The sequence below is a fragment of the Gadus macrocephalus genome, chromosome 14 (assembly GCF_031168955.1).
Source record: "Gadus macrocephalus chromosome 14, ASM3116895v1".
In the NCBI taxonomy this organism is placed as follows: domain Eukaryota; kingdom Metazoa; phylum Chordata; class Actinopteri; order Gadiformes; family Gadidae; genus Gadus; species Gadus macrocephalus.
The window spans coordinates 3,235,721-3,257,311 of NC_082395.1; the positions used below are offsets into that span (position 1 = coordinate 3,235,721).

Here is a 21,591-nt window from a genome sequence, read left to right on the forward strand (position 1 = left end):
TCATTCGTGATCTGGGACACGTAATTTCAAATTTCAAACTCATTCTAAAAAGAAGAGATGACGCAGCTACCTTTTTTCCGTCGCGGTTTGCCTACAGAGCAGCACACCTGCATTAAATGTATCCGTGAATTGTCACAATTTCTCACAATCAAAGCCGAAAGTAGAAACGGGTGGCTAAAAGCTGGCATATTGTTAGAAATTTGTGCCTTTTGGCACGAGAAAATTAAAATGACGTGTCCCAGCTCACGAATGAATAGATTAAATGACGTGACAGTGTCACGTATTTCCGTGAGACTGGGTTGGTTATAGATTGAAAATGGGGAGCTCCAATGGGGAGTAAAAATTAGAACACCATGCAACAACAAATCTTAAACATTAAAGATTTATACAAAAATCTAAAACCATAATAGCATTTCCCATTATTGTGCACTGTGAAACACTATGTTGGCATCACGAGTGAGTAACACCAACATACAACATGTGCTCCCGACCCTAATACTTGCCAAATATCAATCATCACTTCACCAGGGTGACACACGTCAGTGTATTCTCAACGACAACAAACGTGGACAAAAAAACAACAACGGAATCTCTCCTCGACCACATTGATGTAATCCCCCTGTTCCTTCAACATTGGCGCAGTGCGCAGTGGTTGTGGGCCAAGCCTCCCCGTTCTGACCTGCTTTCCCCTGGGCTCGCTAGGACCCTCAGAGAGCACTCCTCAGGGGCCCGCACCGCTCGGTGGATCGTTGTAGCCATTAGCGCCGCCGTCTGTGGTGTGAGCGGCCGATAGCTCTGCCTCGTCCTCCTCAGCCTCTTGTTGGTTCATTAAAGCGGGACGAGCAGACAACACGGGACGTCTCCCGGATAATAAAAGACCTATTAATACCTCGCTCCTCTGCTGAGAGCAGTCTGCCAGGATGGTTTAAAAAAAGAGTGGGGCAGCAGGTAGTAGCGGGGCGCGGCGGTTACATTGCAGGGGTGTGTTTAATTGACTCACACACACTCCAGCGCGCACAGGCAGCCGTACATACAAACAGATACATCTGCACACACACGCGCGCGCACGCACGCACACAAACACACACACGCACACAAACTGATCGCCAAACACATAAACTTGAACTAGTTGTGGTCCGTGTTTCAAGGGCAAAAGAGAAGGGTTTGTTTGGCCCACTGGTAGGAAAAATGACAAGAGGACAAAGTCCTGACGGAGGAGCAGTGATAGATGGGCAGCATTTATACAGCACTTTTCTAACCAGTGGCCACGCAAAACACTTCACAATACCGCCTAACATTCACCCATTCATGCACACATCGACACATCGACGGCGGAGGCGACAGCCGTCTCGTCTGGAGAGGTTAGGGTGAGGTGTCCTGCTCAGGGACGCCTCACCACTCGGGGATCGAACATGCAGCCTTCAGTTTGGTTACCACCAGACGACTCGCTCTATCTCCTGAGCCACATGCCTGAGAGACAGAATGAAAGGACATACAGTATGACAGAGAGTCCTAATGTATGGGCAGGGGTAGAGGCAGGAGTAGGACATGTGACCTAGAGAACAGAGTCCTAATGTATTGGAAGGAATCCCAGCAGTCCCCCGGGGGCGAGCACTGTTGGTAGTAATAAGTATTAAAGGACAATTCCGGTATTTTGAACATTGAGCCCCCTTTCTGGTTTGTTTAGGATGAAATAGAGTGTGTGACACCGAAATTTGAACTATTAGTCCTTTCTCGGGTATTTGGCTCATTTTGAATCGCTCCTGCCTGCTTCACAATGGTTGTCTGTGTGCATACACAAACCTGTCAACCCAGCAACCCTAAATGTTCGTTTTCAAAAATGTGCAAGTAACCGAGTGGTTAGTGGCATTCGTGAAGTTTAAAAAAAATCTATCGGCGCAATATATGTTTTACACCCGTGTTAGTTGCTAAATTGAACTATTTTTTCAGATACCTCACAACCGCATATAAACTTCCGCACAAGGTCCCACTCCGTGCAGCACCTACTTTCGACTTCCGTCGGCATCTGCCTGCACTTCCCACAGGCACACCACCCGCCCGTGATCCTGGGGGGACCGCTTCAGCCGGAGCTTCAGGCGCCTCCGTAGCCCTAGCCTCCATCTCACGTAGCTCCTCTTGGGTGAATTCTGGTTCAAAACGATATCCTCTGCCGTCGAAATCGAGTGCGTCCTCCAGAAGCCACCTTTCATAATCCATTTTCAGTGATTTTCTATGTGATTTCCCCTAATCCGAGGTGCTCACGGTACAAGACTTCAAACCAACGTAAACAGCCCACCTTTCCGGTTCGGCGGAGTAATATCATCGTGCAGTAATGAGTCTTCCAACTGAAATCAACTGGCGATAAATGTGCAATAAAACACGACAGAAACCATATATTGCGCCGATATTTTTTTTTTTAAACTTCACGAATGCCACTAACCACTCGGTTACTTGCACATTTTTTAAAACGAACGTTTAGGGTTGCTGGGTTGACAGGTTTGTGTATGCACACAGACAACCATTGTGAAGCAGGCAGGAGCGATTCAAAATGAGCCAAATACCCGAGAAAGGACTAATAGTTCAAATTTCGGTGTCACCCACTCTATTTCATCCTAAACAAACCAGAAAGGGGGCTCAATGTTCAAAATACCGGAATTGTCCTTTAATGTGTAAGCTGTGCTCAATCAATAGGAACCGAATGGGGGAGCAAAATGAATTCCACATGTTTAGTTCCGTTCTTGGCTCGAGCAAGCCTTTCAGAGAGGTTACTGCTCTCTGAATAATTATTCTTATTTTATTTATTTTCTTTGGCTCAAAACAAAGAAGCAGTTGCCTGACTGCTATGTTCAAGGCAGTATGTTTGTATGTTCATCGTTTAATTGCACTATAGGCTTTTTTTTTTTGTATCGTCCTGTTTTGATCAGTAGGTTATCAATAAAAAAACATTTGCACAAGGCAAGCCGATGCACTTCTCCATGTTGTTAAGAGCATTAAAATGAGAAAAATTAATGGGACAAAGAAATCAAGGGATATTTAGCATAGAAAAAATTAACTATGACATTAATGCAATTAATCACGATTATATATTTTAATCGCTTGACAGCATTAATATATATGATAGACATAATAGAAGATAAATAAGTAATTAATTATGTGTATTCGATGTAATGGAGACAACATTGCAACAATAGACATTGTACTGAAAACCGTCATTCAACGTTTTCGACTGATGTCATTCCCCCGCTGTCTGTACATTTTTCTCATTAAAGTATGGATGATCATTGGTTGAATGCCTTCGTCTTTGCAGATTTCAATGAAACCCTCTCCAGAATTTAATAGAATAAATGTCTAGTGAATGAAAAGCTTTCCTACAATACAATAGATGGCTGCTACATGAAAGGCTCTACTAGAAAATAATGGAATAGATGCCTTTGGAATCGAAGGCTCTAACATAATTCTTGCCTGTTGAATGAAAGGCTCTATTAGAATATAATTGATGTCTGTTGATTGAAAGGCTCTAATGTAATGGAATAGAATTGATACCTTTTGAATCAAGGGCTCTAATATAATACTTGTCTGTTGATTGAAAGGCTCTAATAAAGCACAATCAATGGCTGTTGAATGAAAGGATAGAATAGAATACATGCCTGTTGAATGAAAGGCTCTGATAGAATACATGCCTGTTGAATGAAAGGCTCTAATATAATACATGGCTGTTGAATGAAAGGCTCTAATAGAATACATGCCTGAGGAATGAAAGGCTCTAATAGAATACTTGCCTGTTGAATGAAAGGCTCTAATAGAATACATGCCTTAGGAATGAAAGGCTCTAATAGAATACTTGCCTGTTGAATGAAAGCAGGGACGCGGGAAGTGGGGGTGCTTAGGGTGCTGCAGCACCCCCCCCCCCTGGCGGCCTCTGGCTGTAACTGCAAGTGAGAAGGTTTTATGAACAAATCAATATATATATTTTTTTTTTTATAATTTTATCATACAACATGATTTTTCATTTAATTATTGACATCCACCCTTTTTATGATATTTATCATATTATCATTTCATTTTATTTAGAACATTGTCTGAGTAGGCTGACGTAGGCTATGACGCACAACGCAGAACTGTCGATAGCTGAATATCGTACTATGCTGATTTTACATAAGCATGTTGGTGTTCAACATCTGTTGTAGTGAACATTCTAAAACTGGTGTAAAATGTTGCTGCCATATTAATAGACACGTTGAATGTTATCGTTATGATTCTGGAATCCTGCACGTAAACTGGTTGGCAAAAAAAGAGCAAAGACGGACGGTTCACTTGACGGAGAAACCGTCACTTTCCTCATATCAGACAACTCGTAACTCTGGATGAAAATAAAGGCTTTCTTTTATTGTCACTCTCCTTTTAAACCTTTAGAAATAACCTCCTAAATCCTTGTTATAACGCTGTGTATAATCCCGGACCGCAACAGCTTGTCGGCATGTTGTTAGTGTGTGAAATTCAGCACAGTATCAGCCGAGTTGACTCTAATTTCCACATTGTTTACTTGCTGACGTTTGTGAATAACAGTGGCTAGTTGGCAGAACTCTTTTTACACACCAGTAGAGTGTTTATCAGAGCGGAGCCCTGAATGTTGCGCAGCATTTATTATGACGTGATTATATAGACTCTCTCTCAGCACCCCCCCCCCCCCCTTGGACTGACTTCCCGCGTCCCTGGTGTTACCCCCTATGTTTTATTCGATACTTTTTTTTATGTTTTTATTCATGACGACCAATAAAAAACAACAGTGTTACCCCCTTTATGTTTTTATTCATGACGACCAATAAAAAAAGGAACAGTGTTACCCCTTATGTTTTTTTTCATGACGACCAATAAAAAAAGGAACAGTGTTACCCCTTATGTTTTTTTTCGTGACTACCAAAGAAAAACGACAGTGTCACCCCTCATGTTTCATTTGATAAAAACGACAGTGTTACACTGTCGTTTTTTATTGGTCGTCATGAAAAAAAACATAAGGGGTAACACTGTCGTTTTTTATTGGTCGTCATGAAAAAAAACGAGAGTGTTACCCCTTGTTTTTATTCATGACGACCAAAAAAAAACAACAGTGTTACCCCCTTTATGTTTTTATTCATGACGACCAATAAAAAACAACAGTGTTACCCCTTATGTTTTTATTCATGACGACCAATAAAAAACAACAGTGTTACCCCTTATGTTTTTTTTCATGACGACCAATAAAAAAAGGAACAGTGTTACCCCTTATGTTTTTTTTCATGACGACCAATAAAAAAAGGAACAGTGTTACCCCTTATGGTTTTTTTCGTGACTACCAAAGAAAAACGACAGTGTCACCCCTCATGTTTCATTTGATAAAAACGACTGTGTTACACTGTCGTTTTTTATTGGTCGTCATGAAAAAAAACATAAGGGGTAACACTGTCGTTTTTTATTGGTCGTCATGAAAAAAAACGACAGTGTTACCCCTTGTTTTTTTCTTGATGACTGATAAAAAACGACAGTGTTACCCCTTATATTTTATTTGACAAAGACAACAGTGTTACCCCTTATGTTTTTTTTCATGACGACCAATAAAAAACAACAGTGTTACCCCTTATGTTTTCTTTCATGACGACCAATAAAAAACAACAGTGTTACCCCTTATGTTTCCTTTCATGACGACCAATAAAAAACAACAGTGTTACCCCTTATGGTTTTTTTCATGACGACCAAAGAAAAACGACAGTGTTACCCCTTATGTTTCATTTGATAAAAACGACAGTGTTACCCGTCATGTTTCATTTGATAAAAACGACAGTGTTACCCCTTGTGTTTTTTTTCATGACGACCAAAGGAAAACAACAGTGTCACCCCCTATGTTTTATTTGATAAATATCGACAGTGTTTTCCCCTTATATTTATTTCATGATGGCCGATAAAAAACGACAGAGTTACCCCTTATGTTTTTTCCATGTTGACCAATAAAAAACAACAGTGACACCCCTGTCGACGTTTTTGCAGGGATCCGATCATGAGCTGTTTAGAGTGTTAACCTCCGAACTTAACAATTCACCATCAAGACACCGGTTAAAGTCATCACAAAGGTTATACTTGACTTTATAATTCGCATGAAATAGAGAAAAGAAACTTCCAACAGAGGTCATCAACCGGACTTGAACCCCGGTCTCCAGGGGGTTAGGCAGAGTGCACCCCACTGCACCACTGAGGCGATGACAATACACAATAATCAATCATCATTAAAGAGGATATACATGACATTAAAATGTATGTGTGTATTTCTATTATTTCCCTTATTTTAGTTTTTTTTTCATGACGACCAATAAAAAACAACAGTGTTACCCCTTCTGTTTTTTTTCATGACGACCAATAAAAAACAACAGTGTTACCCAGGGACGCGGGAAGTGGGGGTGCTTAGGGTGCTGCAGCGGCCCCTGGCTGTAACTGCAAGTGAGAAAGTGTTCTGAACAAATCAATACTTTTGATTTGACTTTTTTTTCATTAAATTATTGACATCCACCCTTTTTATGATATTTATCATATTATCGGTACTATGCTGATTTTACATAAGCATGTTGGTGTTCAACATCTGTTGTAGTGAACATTCTAAAACTGGTGTAAAATGTTGCTGCCATATTAATAGACACGTTGAATGTTATCGTTTTGATTCTGGAATCCCGCGCGTAAACTGGTTGGCAAAAAAAGAGCAAAGACGGGCGGTTCACTTGACGGAGAAATCGTCACCTTCCTCATATCAGACAACTCGTAAGTTCTGATGAAAATTAAGGCTTTCTATTATTGTCACTTTCCTTTGTAAACCTTTAGAAATAACCTCCTGAATCCTTGTTATAACGCTGTGTATAATCCCGGACCGCAACAGCTTGTCGGCATGTTGTTAGTGTGTGAAATTCAGCCCAGTATCAGCCGAGTTGACTCTAATTTCCACATTGTTTATTTGCTAACGTTTGTGAATAACAGTGGCTAGTTGGCAGAACTCTTTTTACACACCAGTAGAGTGTTTATCAGAGCGGATCCCTGAATGTGACGTCACCCCTCATCTCGTCTCTGTAAACAACGGATGTTGCGCAGCATTTATTATGACGTCATTATATAGATTCTCTCTCAGCACCCCTCCCTCGGACTGACTTCCCGCGTCCCTGAATGAAAGGCTGTAATATAATACATGCCTGTTGAATGAAAGGCTGTAATAGAATACATGCCCGTTGAATGAAAGGCTGTAATAGAATACATGCCTGTTGAATGAAAGGCTGTAATAGAATACATGCCTGTTGAATGAAAGGCTGTAATAGAATGAAAGGCTCTAATAGAATAAATGCCTGTTGAATGAAAGGCTGTAATAGAATAAATGCCTGTTGAATGAAAGGCTCTAATAGTATACATGCTTGTTGAATGAAAGGCTGTAATAGAATACATGCCTGAGGAATGAAAGGCTCTAATAGAATAAATGCCTGTTGAATGAAAGGCTCTAATAGTATACATGCTTGTTGAATGAAAGGCTCGAATATAATACCTGCCTGATGAATGAAAGGTTAGTCGAAAGGCTCTAACAGTTTCTATGAAGGGCTGTCCTAACCCGAGGCTCTCCTCTCGCAGGTAGGATGCTCCTTCCCGCCGCTGTGATGCTGCCGGTGCTGCTGGCCCTGGGCTGGGCAGGGGGCGCCCGCGGCTTCGCCCGCCTCAACCAGGACGTGGCGCTGCGGTCGGCCTTCTCCGTGGCGCGCACCAACAGCATGGAGGGCGGGCCCAAGATGACGGTGACCTTCGACGCCGTCTACGTCAACGTCGGCGGCGACTTCGAGGCGAAGGCCGGCCTGTTCCGCTGCCGCATCCCCGGGGCGTACTTCTTCTCCTTCACCGTGGGCAAGTTCCCCCACAAGGACCTGTCCGTCATGCTGATGAAGAACCGCAACGAGGTGCAGGCCATCGTCTACGAGGAGAACTCTGGGGAGGAGCGCAAGGTAACAAAACCTGGGGGTGCTGACCGTGTTGTGATACGGTCTGAACGGTACCCCACTATGGATAGCGAGCTGAAATAATGATGACGAATAACTCATTTTTAGGACACTAAAAATCAAAATATTTGATTAAATCTTGTTAAAGACCGTGGGGTAGTTAATACAAAGGAAACAAAGGTGAGGGCGAGTGACCATCGGGGAGAGTTTAGGATTGGCCATGGCCGAAGTCAGCCAAAGCAGGAGAGACTAAGTTAAATTGCAGTACACTAAAGGGTATCGGACCTCATGGCTACAGTAGCAACACTATCCAAGGAGAATGTTTAGAATCTCCTTTTCAATTGAATAGTAATCATATAAACAGGGTTTATTTAATTTTCATATGATTGGATATTATAGCTACAATATTTCCACGCCAAATAAGGACTAAACGCTAAAGCCATAGGGGGGCCCCCGCCAAGAGACATCCTAATTGGATGTTTCATCGCAGTATGTCCGCCGTCACGGTCGAAGGAGAATGTGTGGGTTTTTGCGATGAGAGAAATGATTAGATGGGAACTACATATAGAGGGCAGGGCTGCGAAGGCAGAGATGAATTATGGGTTATGCATGGGGACGGTATTGCTTGCATATGAGGAGGCTCCCGGTCTATTGTCACGTCTCTAAAGTGCTCATTATTCCCGCTCAGGTGCAGAGCCAGAGTGTCATGCTGGCGCTGGACTTCGGCGACACCATATGGCTCCGTCTCCACGGCGACCCCCGCTACGCGCTCTACAGCAACACCGGACACTACACCACCTTCAGCGGCTACCTGGTCTACCCGGACACCTACGACTACCAGTCCCAGCAGCGCCGCCGCCAGCACAGCGCCTACAACTCCCAGCAGGCACCGCTGCAGGAACACACCACGCCCTCCAAAGACGAAGCGGCCGCCGAGCGCGACGCGTTGGGACCGACCGACCAGAAGAGGCAGCGGGTGGAGGAGGAGGAGGAGCACGTCAAAGAGGAGGCGGACGTAGAGGAGGAGGAGGAGGAGGAGGAGGAGGAGGTTGAGGAAGAGGACGACCAGCGCTCCGCCTTCTCGGTGGGGCGCACCCAGAGCATCATGGGCGTGGACCAGCGGGGCCTGCCGCAGCACCAACCGGTCAGCTTCGACGCGGCCTTCGTCAACATCGGCGAGGACTTCAACCTGACGCTGGGCGTGTTCACCTGCCGCGTGGCCGGAGCCTACTACTTCTCCTTCAACGTGGGCAAGCTGCCCCACAAGACGCTGTCGGTGAAGCTGATGAAGAACCAGCTGGAGGTCCAGGCCATGATCTACGACGACAGCCAGGGGGAGAAGGCCCTGCAGAGCCAGAGCCTGATGCTGGCCCTGAAGCCCGGGGACACCGTGTGGCTGTACTCCCACCAGAAGGACGGCTTCGGAGCGTACAGTAACCACGCCAAGTACATCACCTTCACCGGCTTCCTGGTTTACCCCGACGTCCCCGCCCCCACAACCGTCAGCAGCCAATCAAAGGCCGGGGAGAGGAAACCCTAGCTGCCCAGGAGGTCGGGAGACAGGAGGGGGCCGCAGGTGGATGCCAGGGACTTGTACGAGATGGAGTAGGCTGTGGAGTGAGGACGAGGTCTCAGGAGTGGTGGGGTTTGTCGGTTGGACGCTAAGGTGGATGGAGGGAGTCTAAGGCAGGAGCTGGTGTGTAGATATATTTTGCTTTGCGGCAGACCTGCTATACCGTCAGGGGAACCACCTGTCTTCAATGTAGAGCTGACTGCATCCCCAGGATTTTCCTTCATGGTTTTGAAGAACCACATGGATCCATGAATGACTGGCAGTGATGTTGAATGCTTCTTCTCCCGTTCTTTAGGATAAAAACGGACTGAGGAAAAATGTATCAAAAATTGTTGCCCTTGTATTTTTGATGGTTTACAAAGTGTGTGAAAATCATGTGGACAGTTTTGTGTGAAAAGCCGTATTTCATTTTATATTTCACTCAAGAGAATTGGTCACAGAGAGAGAGGGAAATAAAGAATGTGTCGAACTGTAGACAATATCCATTCTGCTTCCAATGTCTTTTAGCACATGCTTAATATATTACCCCGAGGCGACGTGGCCATAATTTATCGTCCAATTCGAGCAAGAAAAATAACTTTGTCTTCGGATACTGAACACTGTGGAGAAAAAAATAATTGCTCATCCCACGCCAATAACCATGTCTGTTCGATTTCAGACTGCCGTGAGACACACGACGTTGCTCATTTTGTAATCAACTCCGACTTAATTAATTCACCTCTTTCCGCTCGATAGGAGCCATTTGAATTAATACTTGGTTATGGTATAATATTCCATTTTCTTTGAAGCAATGCCATTCCACATGAGATCAGAGCTTAGACGCCAGATCCAGGCTGGTACACTTCTTACAAGCAAGACAGTTGAATTACTATAAAACGTCAGAGACTTATTTGGTGTAATATACCATGGCAATGAGGCCACAGTTGTCCGGGGAGAGCTCGTAACAAGGCACCAGCCCCCTGGATTCACAGTTCACACTCACACACTCAGCAACAGCAGACCTCCATTTCTCTCCCTCACCGCTAAACGGAATGGAAGCGCGCTGCGGTGCTAATGCGCGTCTGTGACAGTGAAACGTCAGTGGCTTTGTGTTCCCCGTCGTTATCTGTAACGTGCACACCTGGTGAAACAGCGGGACAGATGTTTAATGTGAATGCTTCGGTTCTGCTAAATGGGGCCGAACTAAACCAATATAACTTTCTCTCTCAACTTCCACCCAGGGAAAATGTTGACCGCTACAATGGTGAGGAAAAGGCAACGGAGATGACTTGTGGGAGATGAAATTGTGATAATTCTTTTGACAACCTCAAATGGGAGCTTGTGTTTATGCATGCATGCCGTAGGAAATCCTCTGAAATAAAAAAAATCGAAAAGTACATTTCCACAGCTTGACAGTCCCGATCCATTACTTGTAACGATGTTCTAACGCAACGGAGGTTCTGTACAATGTGTTGGATGTATGCTTCTTATTCTCCAATAAAAAATGTCAATCTTGATGTCAATTGGAGCTGTGTGGACTTGCACACAAACTATTCAGAATCTGCAGCTGTTATTTTGATTTGGTGCAAGAAAAAAACAATGTATAGTGACAAACCAGCAATCTTTTATAAAAAATAAAAAAAAACTATAATGGTTGGCTTGATCACAATATAATTATAAAAAGGACTGATTATTGTTGTATCTGTAAATTGTGTGAAATATTTTGAATACTTTATATGTTAACAAAAGCTTCAAAAACTTGCCAAAATAAAATGGAAGAAATATTTAAATACAGGTTTCCTGCTTGTTTGTTTTCTTAATATTTCCTGACTTTTATCGGATCTATTTTCTATTAAGTTATGGTCGGCTTTTCCTGTGTCAGGGTTTAGCTGCATCAAGATAGAAGGGGGCTTTACTCTGCTTATTCCATTGAAACTAACACAAAATGTAGGGTCTGAAGTGATCAGATAATAACTTTGTAGCACACGACAAACAAGAATAACCACCAGCCGACACTAGCACTGTGTTACTAGTCCATTTATTTACATAAATATTTCCATAGGCTTTTCCAGAAGGGCAGAGTTACACATACAGAACACACGGGGGCGCTAGATGCGTTTGCTGCAGCGTCACCGCGCCCGGGCCGGTTACTTCTTCTCCTCAGGGGCCTCTAGCTGTGGGGCGGCCTTGGCCTCCCGGTGAGCGGGGAACACCTCCCAGGGGGTGTTGAGGTCGAACTTGCGGAACTCCTGCGTCAGCTCCACGGGCTCGGCCACCACTCGCTTCACCTCGTCGTCGTAGCGCACCTGCGGACGCAAGCGGTCGGAGGAGGTCATGGTACTGCTGGGTGTTTACCTGCTTTTAAACTAGATGGTGGGAGGACTTTTACTAGAGCTTCATTAAAAGAGAGGTTCATAGAGAGAGAGAGAGAGAGAGAGAGAGAGAGAGAGAGAGAGAGAGAGAGAGAGAGAGAGAGAGAGAGAGAGAGAGAGAGAGAGAGAGAGAGAGAGAGAGAGAGAGAGAGAGAGAAGAGCTTTATCGAGGGAGACAACTAGAGAGAAGGACGAGAGCGAGAAGGAGAGCTATATCGAGAGAGAGAACGAGACCGAGAGAGCTTTATCGAGAGAGAGCGAGAGCTTTATCGAGAGAGAGAGAGTGAGAAAGCTTTATCAAGAGAGCGAGTTTTATGCAGAGCGGGTGAGAGCGAGAGAGAGCTTTATCAGGAAAGAAAGAGTGAGACAGACAGAACTATCCATCTATCTCTAGATAGAGATATATATTTTATCGATCTATCTTTCAAATTATGTTAACATTATTCCTAATTTCATAAAAAAATTGATTGAGTGATTGTTTGGAGTAGTATGGTTGTCCCATTACTTGTTTACGTAGACCCATCGATAGCCTGGGACTAAACCCTTTTAACATGAAAGGAAGCGGGACTCACCTCAACATATCCAGACAAGGGGAAGTCCTTTCTGAAGGGGTGACCCTCGAAACCGTAGTCCGTCAGAATACGTCTCAGGTCAGGATGGTTGGCGAAGAACACGCCATACATGTCCCAGACCTGGAAGCACACAAACACAAGGCTTTATACACGAGTCCTCGCTGGTGAAGTCTTGTAGAGATGATGCCAATATATCAGGCTGTTGAGGAGATACTCAAGTCCATTGTTCTGGAGGAAAATCTGATTGAGAGCCAAGACACACTTAAAGGCACCCAGTGCAACTTTCGAGGCTTAAAAATAAACATTCAATTTCTAGTCTTTTTTACACGTAGTAAGTTTCAATAACTCCATACCATTACATACCGACATTTAAGCAGCAAAGATGAGACGTCGTTGTGTGGTGAGAACTGATACAAAATCGATAACAACAACAATGCCGCCATTTTCTTTATTTTTTGTAACCTACAATAAATAAAGCAGGCTTCCAGTCAATGGAAAAATGGCTTCTCCCCACCGGCGATTGTTGTTGTTTACGATTTTCTATCAGTTCTCACCACACAACGACGTCTCATCTTTGCTCCTTGAATGTCGATATGTAATGGTATGGAGTTATTGAAACTTACTACGTGTAAAAAAGACTAGAAATTGAATGTTTATTTTTCATTGAATGTTTACATAAAGTTGCACTGGGTGCCTTTAACATGCCTCAGGCTTTGCAAGTGTTGTTGTAATTCCTATTGATTACCAACAGGTGGAAGTAGGGCTGGGCGATATATCGAATATATGCGATGTATCGCGAGATGTTCTCCAGGGGATGTATAAAATGCCCATATCGCGAACATCGAATATAAATTGGGACGCAATGTTTCTTTTTGCCGCCGCCGGCATACTCGTTGTGCTTTCACGCGACGGGGCGAGAAGATCTCATACAAAGTGAACGTAGAGACGCGTATCTGCCAATCAGCGTTCAACAGCGTGGCCACTGAGTGACATGTGTAACGTAACAGCCAACCAGCGTTCAACCGTCAAACTCGGTGCAGTGCAGTCCGGGGTGAACTGCAGCACGGAGGAGAAAGTGATTGTTGCCGTTTGCGACTCCCGGAGCTCTATATATAATAATATATAATATAATATAATATAATTGGTTATATAATATCACGGATAAAAGCTCTGTGCGCCTCCTGATGGCCGTAGCGTGGGGAGCTCTCATAGGGATTGGGCTTCTCGGGGTTTGTTTAACGCACAGCGTTCCCTTCTCTCGCTATTTCCGGTGGCTCTCTAAACTCACTCCCCCCGCCCATTGCGAGTCCACGAGATTCTCATGGACGCGCGTGTGTGACGTAGTCTGGAAGGCGCGCTGCTGTAGGTGCGTGTACCTCCGACTGGTGAGTGAGAACAGCCAGAAAGAGAAAAAAGGATGGAAACTGAGGATTTGGTTTCGAAAAAGAATAGCACTGGATCCTTCGTCTGGCAGTGTATATATAATAATTATTATTCAAACTGTTAATAAATAATTAACGGTTTGAATAAATGCTGTGTTGGTAAATCTAACTTGCTGTGATTTTCCTTTTCTTATGTGCAAGTTCTAAATTGTTCCAATAGAAAGCACTGATGAGTTTAAACAATATGTTGTTTCATGTAATCTACATGCAGACTTATGTTTCAGTAATACTAGAATTATTACTGACGTAACATTATGCCAGACATGGTTGAATCGAGCATTTATGATGTGCTCTAGAGGAGATTCAAAATATATAGAGATATATATCGTGTATCGAGATATAGTAAAAAAATATCGAGATATTCATTTTGGCCCATATCGCCCAGCCCTAGGTGGAAGCATTTTGTTTAAAAATAACGGTACAAAAATCCCAACCCATTAAAATCCCAACCCATTGGCCTTTTCTAACCAATCATTCAGAAAGGTCCGCATATCAAATGTGATTAAGAAAAAATACAACTAGCAACGGACAATGTGTAACGTAGACTTGAGATTTATACGTCGTTTATCACTGGGTCTGCAGTGCCAGAGCGAGTCAGAATATGACGGTGTGCATGTTAATGAGTCCTGGGAACACTGATATTGGCGTTCGAGACACAGTTTGTGAGTCAGGGCGATGCCCGCGCGCCGATGGAAGCTCACCTCCCTCTCGTACCAGTTGGCGGCCTGGTGCACGTCGACGGCCGAGTCCACGGGGGTCAGCTCGTCTGTGTACGTCTTCAGGCGGATGCGGGAGTTGTAGCGCAGCGACAGCAGGTTGTACACAATCTGTGAGCCGTCGCACAGGGAGAAACAAACGCTTAAGAAAACGCACGAATGGAAATCACACCACCAACCTAAGTTGCTGTATTTTATTTTAACTAGGGCTGTAACGATACGCGTATCAAACCGAAAATCGCGATACTCAAAGCCACGAACCTGTCTCGCGGTGTGAGAAGGCAGAAGCGCGATATGCCCTTTCTAACTCTTCGGTCAAATTGTCCGATTGAAATTTGCTAATAATTTGTCTAAATAATAGTCTGCTGACAGCGCCCCCTCCTATCGATGCCGTAAATATGTGACGAGATGCCCTCTCTGTGATCACAGCTCTCCGTGGCTAAGGAGGATTGCATTTCTCCACAGCCGTCGAAGTCCTCATATGCGATATGAACGACATTTATCCAGAGTGGGCCAAGCGCGAAAAAAATTGCCTGTGTGATCCTGTCTCTATTGTTTTGTGTGATTTGACTGGCAGTTTGTCTGCTTATAGGTCGGAATGAAGCGGCCACCGATTATTGATAGGATGGGTACTTTATTCTACCGGACCCGTTCGCTTCTTCACTAGACACACGCGCTACCGCTCGCTCTCCTCGCTCGTCCACTCACTCGCTGACGTCACTCACACACGCTTACGCACACTGCCATTCTCCCGCACACACATATGCTACTCGTAACACTATGCCTCGTTATTGCGACGTTCATGTTTTTCCTCATCTATTGAAAGTTAGGCTATTAAACATGTTGCATTCTATACGGCCTGATTATGTCATTATTTAAGCTACATAGCCTAATAAGAAGCGCTAATAAGGATATTTGAATAAACCAACCGAACAGTTAAAGGGGCCCTATTATGCCTACCAGCAAAAAGCATCCTCCAACTGCAATCTTTGGTTATTTCTTTATTAATTTAGCTATACTTTAATAGTATTCTTTCGGTTCAAATCTGTTCAGTGTTCCAAATTATTTGTTATTAAATGTTACATTAAGATAATTGGTATTTAAGTGTTGTTTCAATAAAATGCTTTTTAAATTTAAAAGAATCGTGGGATGTATCGAACCGTGGGTCAAAAATCGTGATACAAACCGAATCGTGAATTTGTGTATCGTTACAGCCCTAATTTTAACACACATTAACGGTGCTGTAGAAAAGATGTAAAAGCTATATTATATATATATATGTGTACCCGTCAAAATATATATATTTAGTGTCAGCTATTACAAAGTGAAATGATCCGTTCCAATATCTATTAGTCTCTGTATGAGACTATTGGGATTTTAGAGCGCTCCCGGCACCTTTCTGATCAATCACTCTTCCCTGCTTGGTTAACTGAAACCTTTTTGCCTGTTAATCACAGGTGTGTGAATGCTACAGTTCTCATTGGCAAATAAATAAAAGGGAGGGAGCCCTTTAGTGCCATTTAATCCTAATAAAAAGAAAGTAGATAATGCGTTGTAAGGCCTGGTTCATGCAAGGCCCTCTCTTCCATATTCCATAAATGAAGGATAATTTATCTGTCTGTAGTTCACGTTTGAACATCCAACTTGTGAACGATGGTATGTAGAAGAACTTAGGGCTGCTCGATTATGGGAAAGATCATAATCACGATTATTTTGGTCAATATTGAAATCACGATTATTCAAACGATTATTTTTTAGTTTGAAAACGTTGTTTTTTTTGTAACTGAGAACTGGTCAAAGATGGTCAAAAAGAAAATTTTCCAATCTAAAATGATACACAGATATGTATCCAGCTGTTCTGCCCTTTCTCTAAAACATTAAAAAATATATATACAAAAAAAAATAAAGTAATAACAAAATCGAATAACTCGATTATGTTTGACGCGAGAATGGAAATCGCGCGTGTGTGCGTGCGGCTCCGTCAAACCCGAGTGTGTGTCTGGTGCCCTGAGCCTCACCTCAAAGCGGTTTTCCCGCGAGGGAATGTCCACGGCGGTGAGGTCGATCATGCTTCGGAACTGGGCGTTGGTGTGGTCCCGGAGGAAGGTCAGCATGGGAACCACGCCGTCAGAGTGGATCATCACCTCCAGCTCGTTGTAGCACGTCACCTGGAACACACACACACACACACACACACACACACACACACACACACACACACACACACACACACACACACACACACACACACACACACACACACACACACACACACACACACACACACACACTTTAGCCAGATGCATCTCTTCCCCGTTATGACCTTTGAGGACGACACATTTGCGCAATATGTTTTATTATATATGTGAATCCATGTTATTTGACTCAAAATGTAAGGGGCAGTCCACCAATCTAACAAATTGAGGCTCCAGTTGGTGTAGTTGGAAAAAGTTTTTAAATCACTTGGTGTAAAAAAAATAAATCAATATAATCATTTTTGATTCAGTTACCAACAGGTTGACCAAATAACTGGTTTCACATCCGTTTACTAAGTCGTGAGTTGGCGGAAGGACAAGTATTTTGAAAAGACTCCAACCCCCCTCTGGCATTCTGCAGCCGAGCTGCTACCAGCAGACTAACAGCAGACTGACGAGGGAGAGAACTTGGCGTTCCCACAGGGACTTCCTTGGATGTATCAGGAAACTCTAACGATACATAACATGTATTCGTATTGAACCAAATCGGTACGGACGTCATGGTTCGCTGCATTGATTTACACAGAGAATAAACGTAAAATTAAATAAATCTGCCGTGCAAATTAATTAATGTAATGCCGAACTAATGTTAGCTCCACGGAGGTGATGTGGGGTACTTGTTGTTTGCTTACATCTTAGATTACACAGTTCAGGCTGTTGCAGCTAGCTCAGGGGAATGACTATGACACTAGGTGGCACAACCTGAGACAATAAAAAAAGAATTGCCTTCTGCATTTTTGTTTTTTCTTTTCCCTTCATTGTACCAAACTCGTACCTACATCCACAGTAGAGCCTACATCCTGCCCTACATCCACAGTAGAGCCTACATCCTGCCCTACATCCATGGTAGAGCCGACATTCACGGCGACGCCGTACATCCACGATAGAGCCCTACATCCGCATCCACGGAGGGGTCTTTGTAAATGGCCTCACCGTTAGTGTGTTTCTTATTTGCATATTGGAGAAGCAGCTTGCGGTCAGAACACTCTTTCTTCGGCCAACCGACGAGGCAGGAAAGGTGTGGACAATGTGTCATTGGTGGCACGTGATAATATAAACCATGTCGAATTATATGATATTTTATTTGAAGATTGCCCAAAATTGTTTGAAAGTTCTTTCCCACTACCCCAACGGGAGCCTCAATGTGTTAATTGGTGGACTTCCCTGTAAACAAACCCCCGCCGGACACTGATTAAAAAAGAATAAGACCTAGTCAGTCATGGATTCTTCCTTATTAGAGATAACCCCTTACAACACACAGCAGCCAGAGGTTGGGAGTAGGCTGTGCATAATTCACAATTCAGTATTGTTTTACTCACCTCAACCTGCTGAACATATTTGGGCATCATCTCAGCCACATACTCTCCAAACGCTGCAAGCTGGTTGTGAGTGACAGCATCCTTGGCCCGGACTGTGGCTGTAAAGAGGAATCAAGAAACTAACTTTAGAGTCAGTCAGACTCACAGCCCGAGTATTGACAGTGTTTCTGGTGAATCTTTCTGACCTAGGGTGCATGTCTACTACCACCGTGAACATGATCGGTCTATACCACAAGTGTCTTGTGTAGTTATAATTTAATAATGTAAAATAATAGTATGCATACGTTTTGTTTCAGCGGAAGTCGTCTCCAGTCTCGCCTGCTGCTGGATAATACCAGCACTCCGGCTTGCGACTGGAAAATAAAAGGTTGATATCATTAACCTGGAATAGATCACTCAGCATGATAAGAGGAGATACTATGTATTACTATTGCTACACACGTCCATGCTGACAATGTCAGTTATGTCATTCATCTGAACGCCAGAAAGGATTTTTGCAGGAGTTAGCATTAGCTAGCTCAGAGGTCATCCTGGAGACACTGGGTCGGTGAACACGGGACCACCGAACTCTTACTGGTAGTTCCCCGTGTCGTCTGTGTATATCATGAGGATAAAGTGAATTGCCGAACATGAAAGGTGTCTAAGATGTACTCACTGTTTAGACTTCTCCCCAGCCCTCCGCGGACACATCGCATCAACGACGCCGCCATGATGGATAATGTTGTCTGCGATCTGAGTCTGCGCACTGAGAGCGTCATCTAGATTGTTCGTGGCTCTTTGTCGCCATCTATTGTACGCTATATGTTATTTAATGTCTATATGACAGAATCTGGTAACATAGGATTTATAGTTCACATCATTAAAAAATAAATAAATAAAATGAATAGGTGCTTTAACAGGAAACTAAACACATGTTTACTTTGCATGGCATGGATTTGTTTTGGGAAAACCCATTTACAAGTGGAATAACGACATAACTTAAAAGGGTAAACATAGGTCAAATGTTTTACCATAGGTAAAAAAGTAAGGGCAAAAGTAACATCTCAAATTACTCCTTAATTGAGGTACATAAGAGTTACAAATATGTTGTTTGTTGTATGATGTGTACATCCCTATATGTTTGAAAGACATCTTGATACATTGAGAGAAGTTTGACGGGTACACAATAATGAGAAAGTCAATCAGAAGAGCTTCATAAAATATTTATTTTCTGAATTGGCAAGTTTCACCAATGCCTCATATGAAAAATAAAACATTGTTTTGTGCGCATTTTATGAACATTTTACAATGTAAAAAAAAAAAAAAAAAAGCTGATGAAAATGTACAATTATATCTACTAGGAATATGAATCTCCTCCAGTCCTGGAGGCGTTCTCAGCTGGAGTCCTCACACACCTGCTGGCGGTAGCTCCCGAGCGCGGCCCGCTGGGCCGAGTGGATCAGGACGTGGGGCCGGAGAGTGACCAGCCTGTGGCGGGCCTCCTCGGGGGTCCAGCAGTGGAGCTGGTGGGGTTACCACGTCAACAGAACTCTTATCAATAGGGTTCAACACTGGCCTGGGTGTACCCACGCTGCTTTGTGCGCGATTTCATTTCGCGCTGCTAGGGCAGCCCGGAGTCTACGGATCCGATTATCGCCTGAGATAGGGAACCGATAACAGAACGGGGAGGGACGGCAAGACGATGACGGCGTCTATGCGACACACCCATCGTCTTCTTCCCATGGACATATTATAGAATTATTCTAATAACAAGCTTCTTCCTCATCAAATTTCTGCCGCTCTACATGCGTCATCTGGCATAATTGATACGATTGAATATGAGCTACGTACAGACTCATAAGATAGACATTCGTAGCGCCCAATGTAGATTGAGATGAGGTCTGGCGTTAGCCAGGCTAGTTCAACACAGTGTATAGGGTAATAATGTACTGTTATTGTATGTTGTACTTCCTTGCACTTCAAAAAATATATAGTACTTAGCATTGTGTAGCATCTATCTTACTATTGTTAGAGCTTGGCACTTGGTTCTATGAACATCCTTACTGTACCGACAGCGATATATTGTTTCTCTTTCTTCTGACAATTGTACTTATTGTAAGTCTCTTTGGATACAAATGTCTGCTCAATGCCCTAAATGTAATACACTTACATAGAATAATATATTATAGTGCCTATGGTTTTAATCTTATGGTTAGGTTTAAGTAAGAAACTGAATAATTCAGCAGCTAGAACTACCAAACATTGACCAAATAAAGACCCCAAACACTTTGACGTACCTAAAAAACCTAAAACCAAGGGGTACGCTCAACACATAAGTCAACTCAAACGGTTCAGTGTAGCAGTGGAGGACTTTTTGATGTTGTGAAACCATGAGGTACTACAGTGAGTGTGCGACTGACCCGTATGAGATAGGCAGCGACCAGCGTGGCGCTGCGACAGCGTCCGGCCTTACAGTGGACGTACACACTGCTGCCCTCCTCTCTGTGGCGCATGACGAACTCCACGCCCCTGTGCAGGTTCTCCAGGCTGGGTACCCCCGTCAGGTCAACGGTGCTCAGCCTGAGCTGCTCCACCCCCGCGGCCCCCCACTCCTACGGGCAGAGGACGTCGCGTTACATGGACTGGATTTACTGGAATGGGATTGCATTTACAGTACATCCTCATATACTCACCTCAGCAGAGTTGCAGAAGTATTTAGTTTCGTATTCTTCGTTCATGGTAATGACCCCTCTGACGTTTTCTTTTTGGACCAACTAGAAAAACAAAATAAAACCAGATTAAAATGAAAGATACTGGCTAGAAACCAGTGACGTTCATCAGAGACCATTATATTAGTATATTATATGTGATCATCTACTTATGTATATCATTTAACTGTCCATTGCAACATGTTTAGATATATTATACAGCATATTTTACCTCTTTTGTCATTGATTTAAAGGGCAGGGCTCCCAGTATGACGGTCTGGTCCACTCGGGTGAACCACTGCCTAGAGGACACCTTCTCCATGACCACATTGTAGGCTAAGGTGGGGTAAAACAGCAGCCTGGCCAGCGCTCCAGACATGGTGATAGATCTTAAAGAAATGGTCTCTAAAAATGAGTCATGTAGGACCGGATGCACACGTTATTTTAGGATACATGTGACAATTGCATTGGTACATTCATCCCAAGAGTTTACATGTTGTGTACAGTTGGAAGATCACCAACCTAACATGACATCCGGGTTTCTTCTTCGCTTGTGAATTGAGAATAGGGGATTTGCTGCCATCCACAGGAATGGCAAGAGCAGTGCATGGTTCAGGCAAGTTTGAAATTACATGAATTGGTACATTTAATATTTTTTGGATTACTTTTCAAATTTAACTTTAGG

The 21,591-nt window shown here is 43.4% G+C and overlaps 3 protein-coding genes across 3 annotated transcripts in view; 1 reads left to right on the forward strand and 2 right to left on the reverse strand.

Moving 5' to 3' along the window:
• The window catches only part of c1qtnf4 (C1q and TNF related 4), a 26,703-nt gene extending 15,370 nt beyond the window's left edge, over positions 1-11,333 (forward strand). Inside the window, exons 2-3 of the mRNA XM_060070959.1 lie at positions 7,633-7,997; positions 8,680-11,333. Of these exons, the coding sequence (XP_059926942.1) occupies positions 7,638-7,997; positions 8,680-9,531 (1,212 nt within the window). The 5' untranslated portion in view covers positions 7,633-7,637 and the 3' untranslated portion in view covers positions 9,532-11,333. The remainder of the gene's footprint in view (positions 1-7,632; positions 7,998-8,679) is intronic.
• A 234-nt stretch (positions 11,334-11,567) lies between these two features.
• ndufs3 (NADH:ubiquinone oxidoreductase core subunit S3) lies at positions 11,568-19,008 on the reverse strand. Its single transcript, XM_060070960.1, has 7 exons — positions 18,875-19,008; positions 18,504-18,572; positions 18,220-18,317; positions 16,664-16,813; positions 14,631-14,756; positions 12,488-12,607; positions 11,568-11,849 (listed from the first exon to the last, which is right to left on the reverse strand). Exons 1-7 carry the CDS (start codon positions 18,975-18,977, stop codon positions 11,691-11,693), a joined length of 825 nt encoding a protein of 274 aa, XP_059926943.1. The 5' UTR covers positions 18,978-19,008; the 3' UTR covers positions 11,568-11,690.
• Positions 19,009-19,405: 397 nt separating this feature from the next.
• ptpmt1 (protein tyrosine phosphatase mitochondrial 1) lies at positions 19,406-21,473 on the reverse strand. Its single transcript, XM_060070961.1, has 4 exons — positions 21,139-21,473; positions 20,892-20,972; positions 20,619-20,810; positions 19,406-19,721 (listed from the first exon to the last, which is right to left on the reverse strand). The coding sequence occupies exons 1-4, from the start codon at positions 21,283-21,285 to the stop codon at positions 19,593-19,595; spliced, it is 549 nt and encodes a 182-aa protein (XP_059926944.1). The 5' UTR covers positions 21,286-21,473; the 3' UTR covers positions 19,406-19,592.
• Positions 21,474-21,591: the final 118 nt, after the last annotated feature.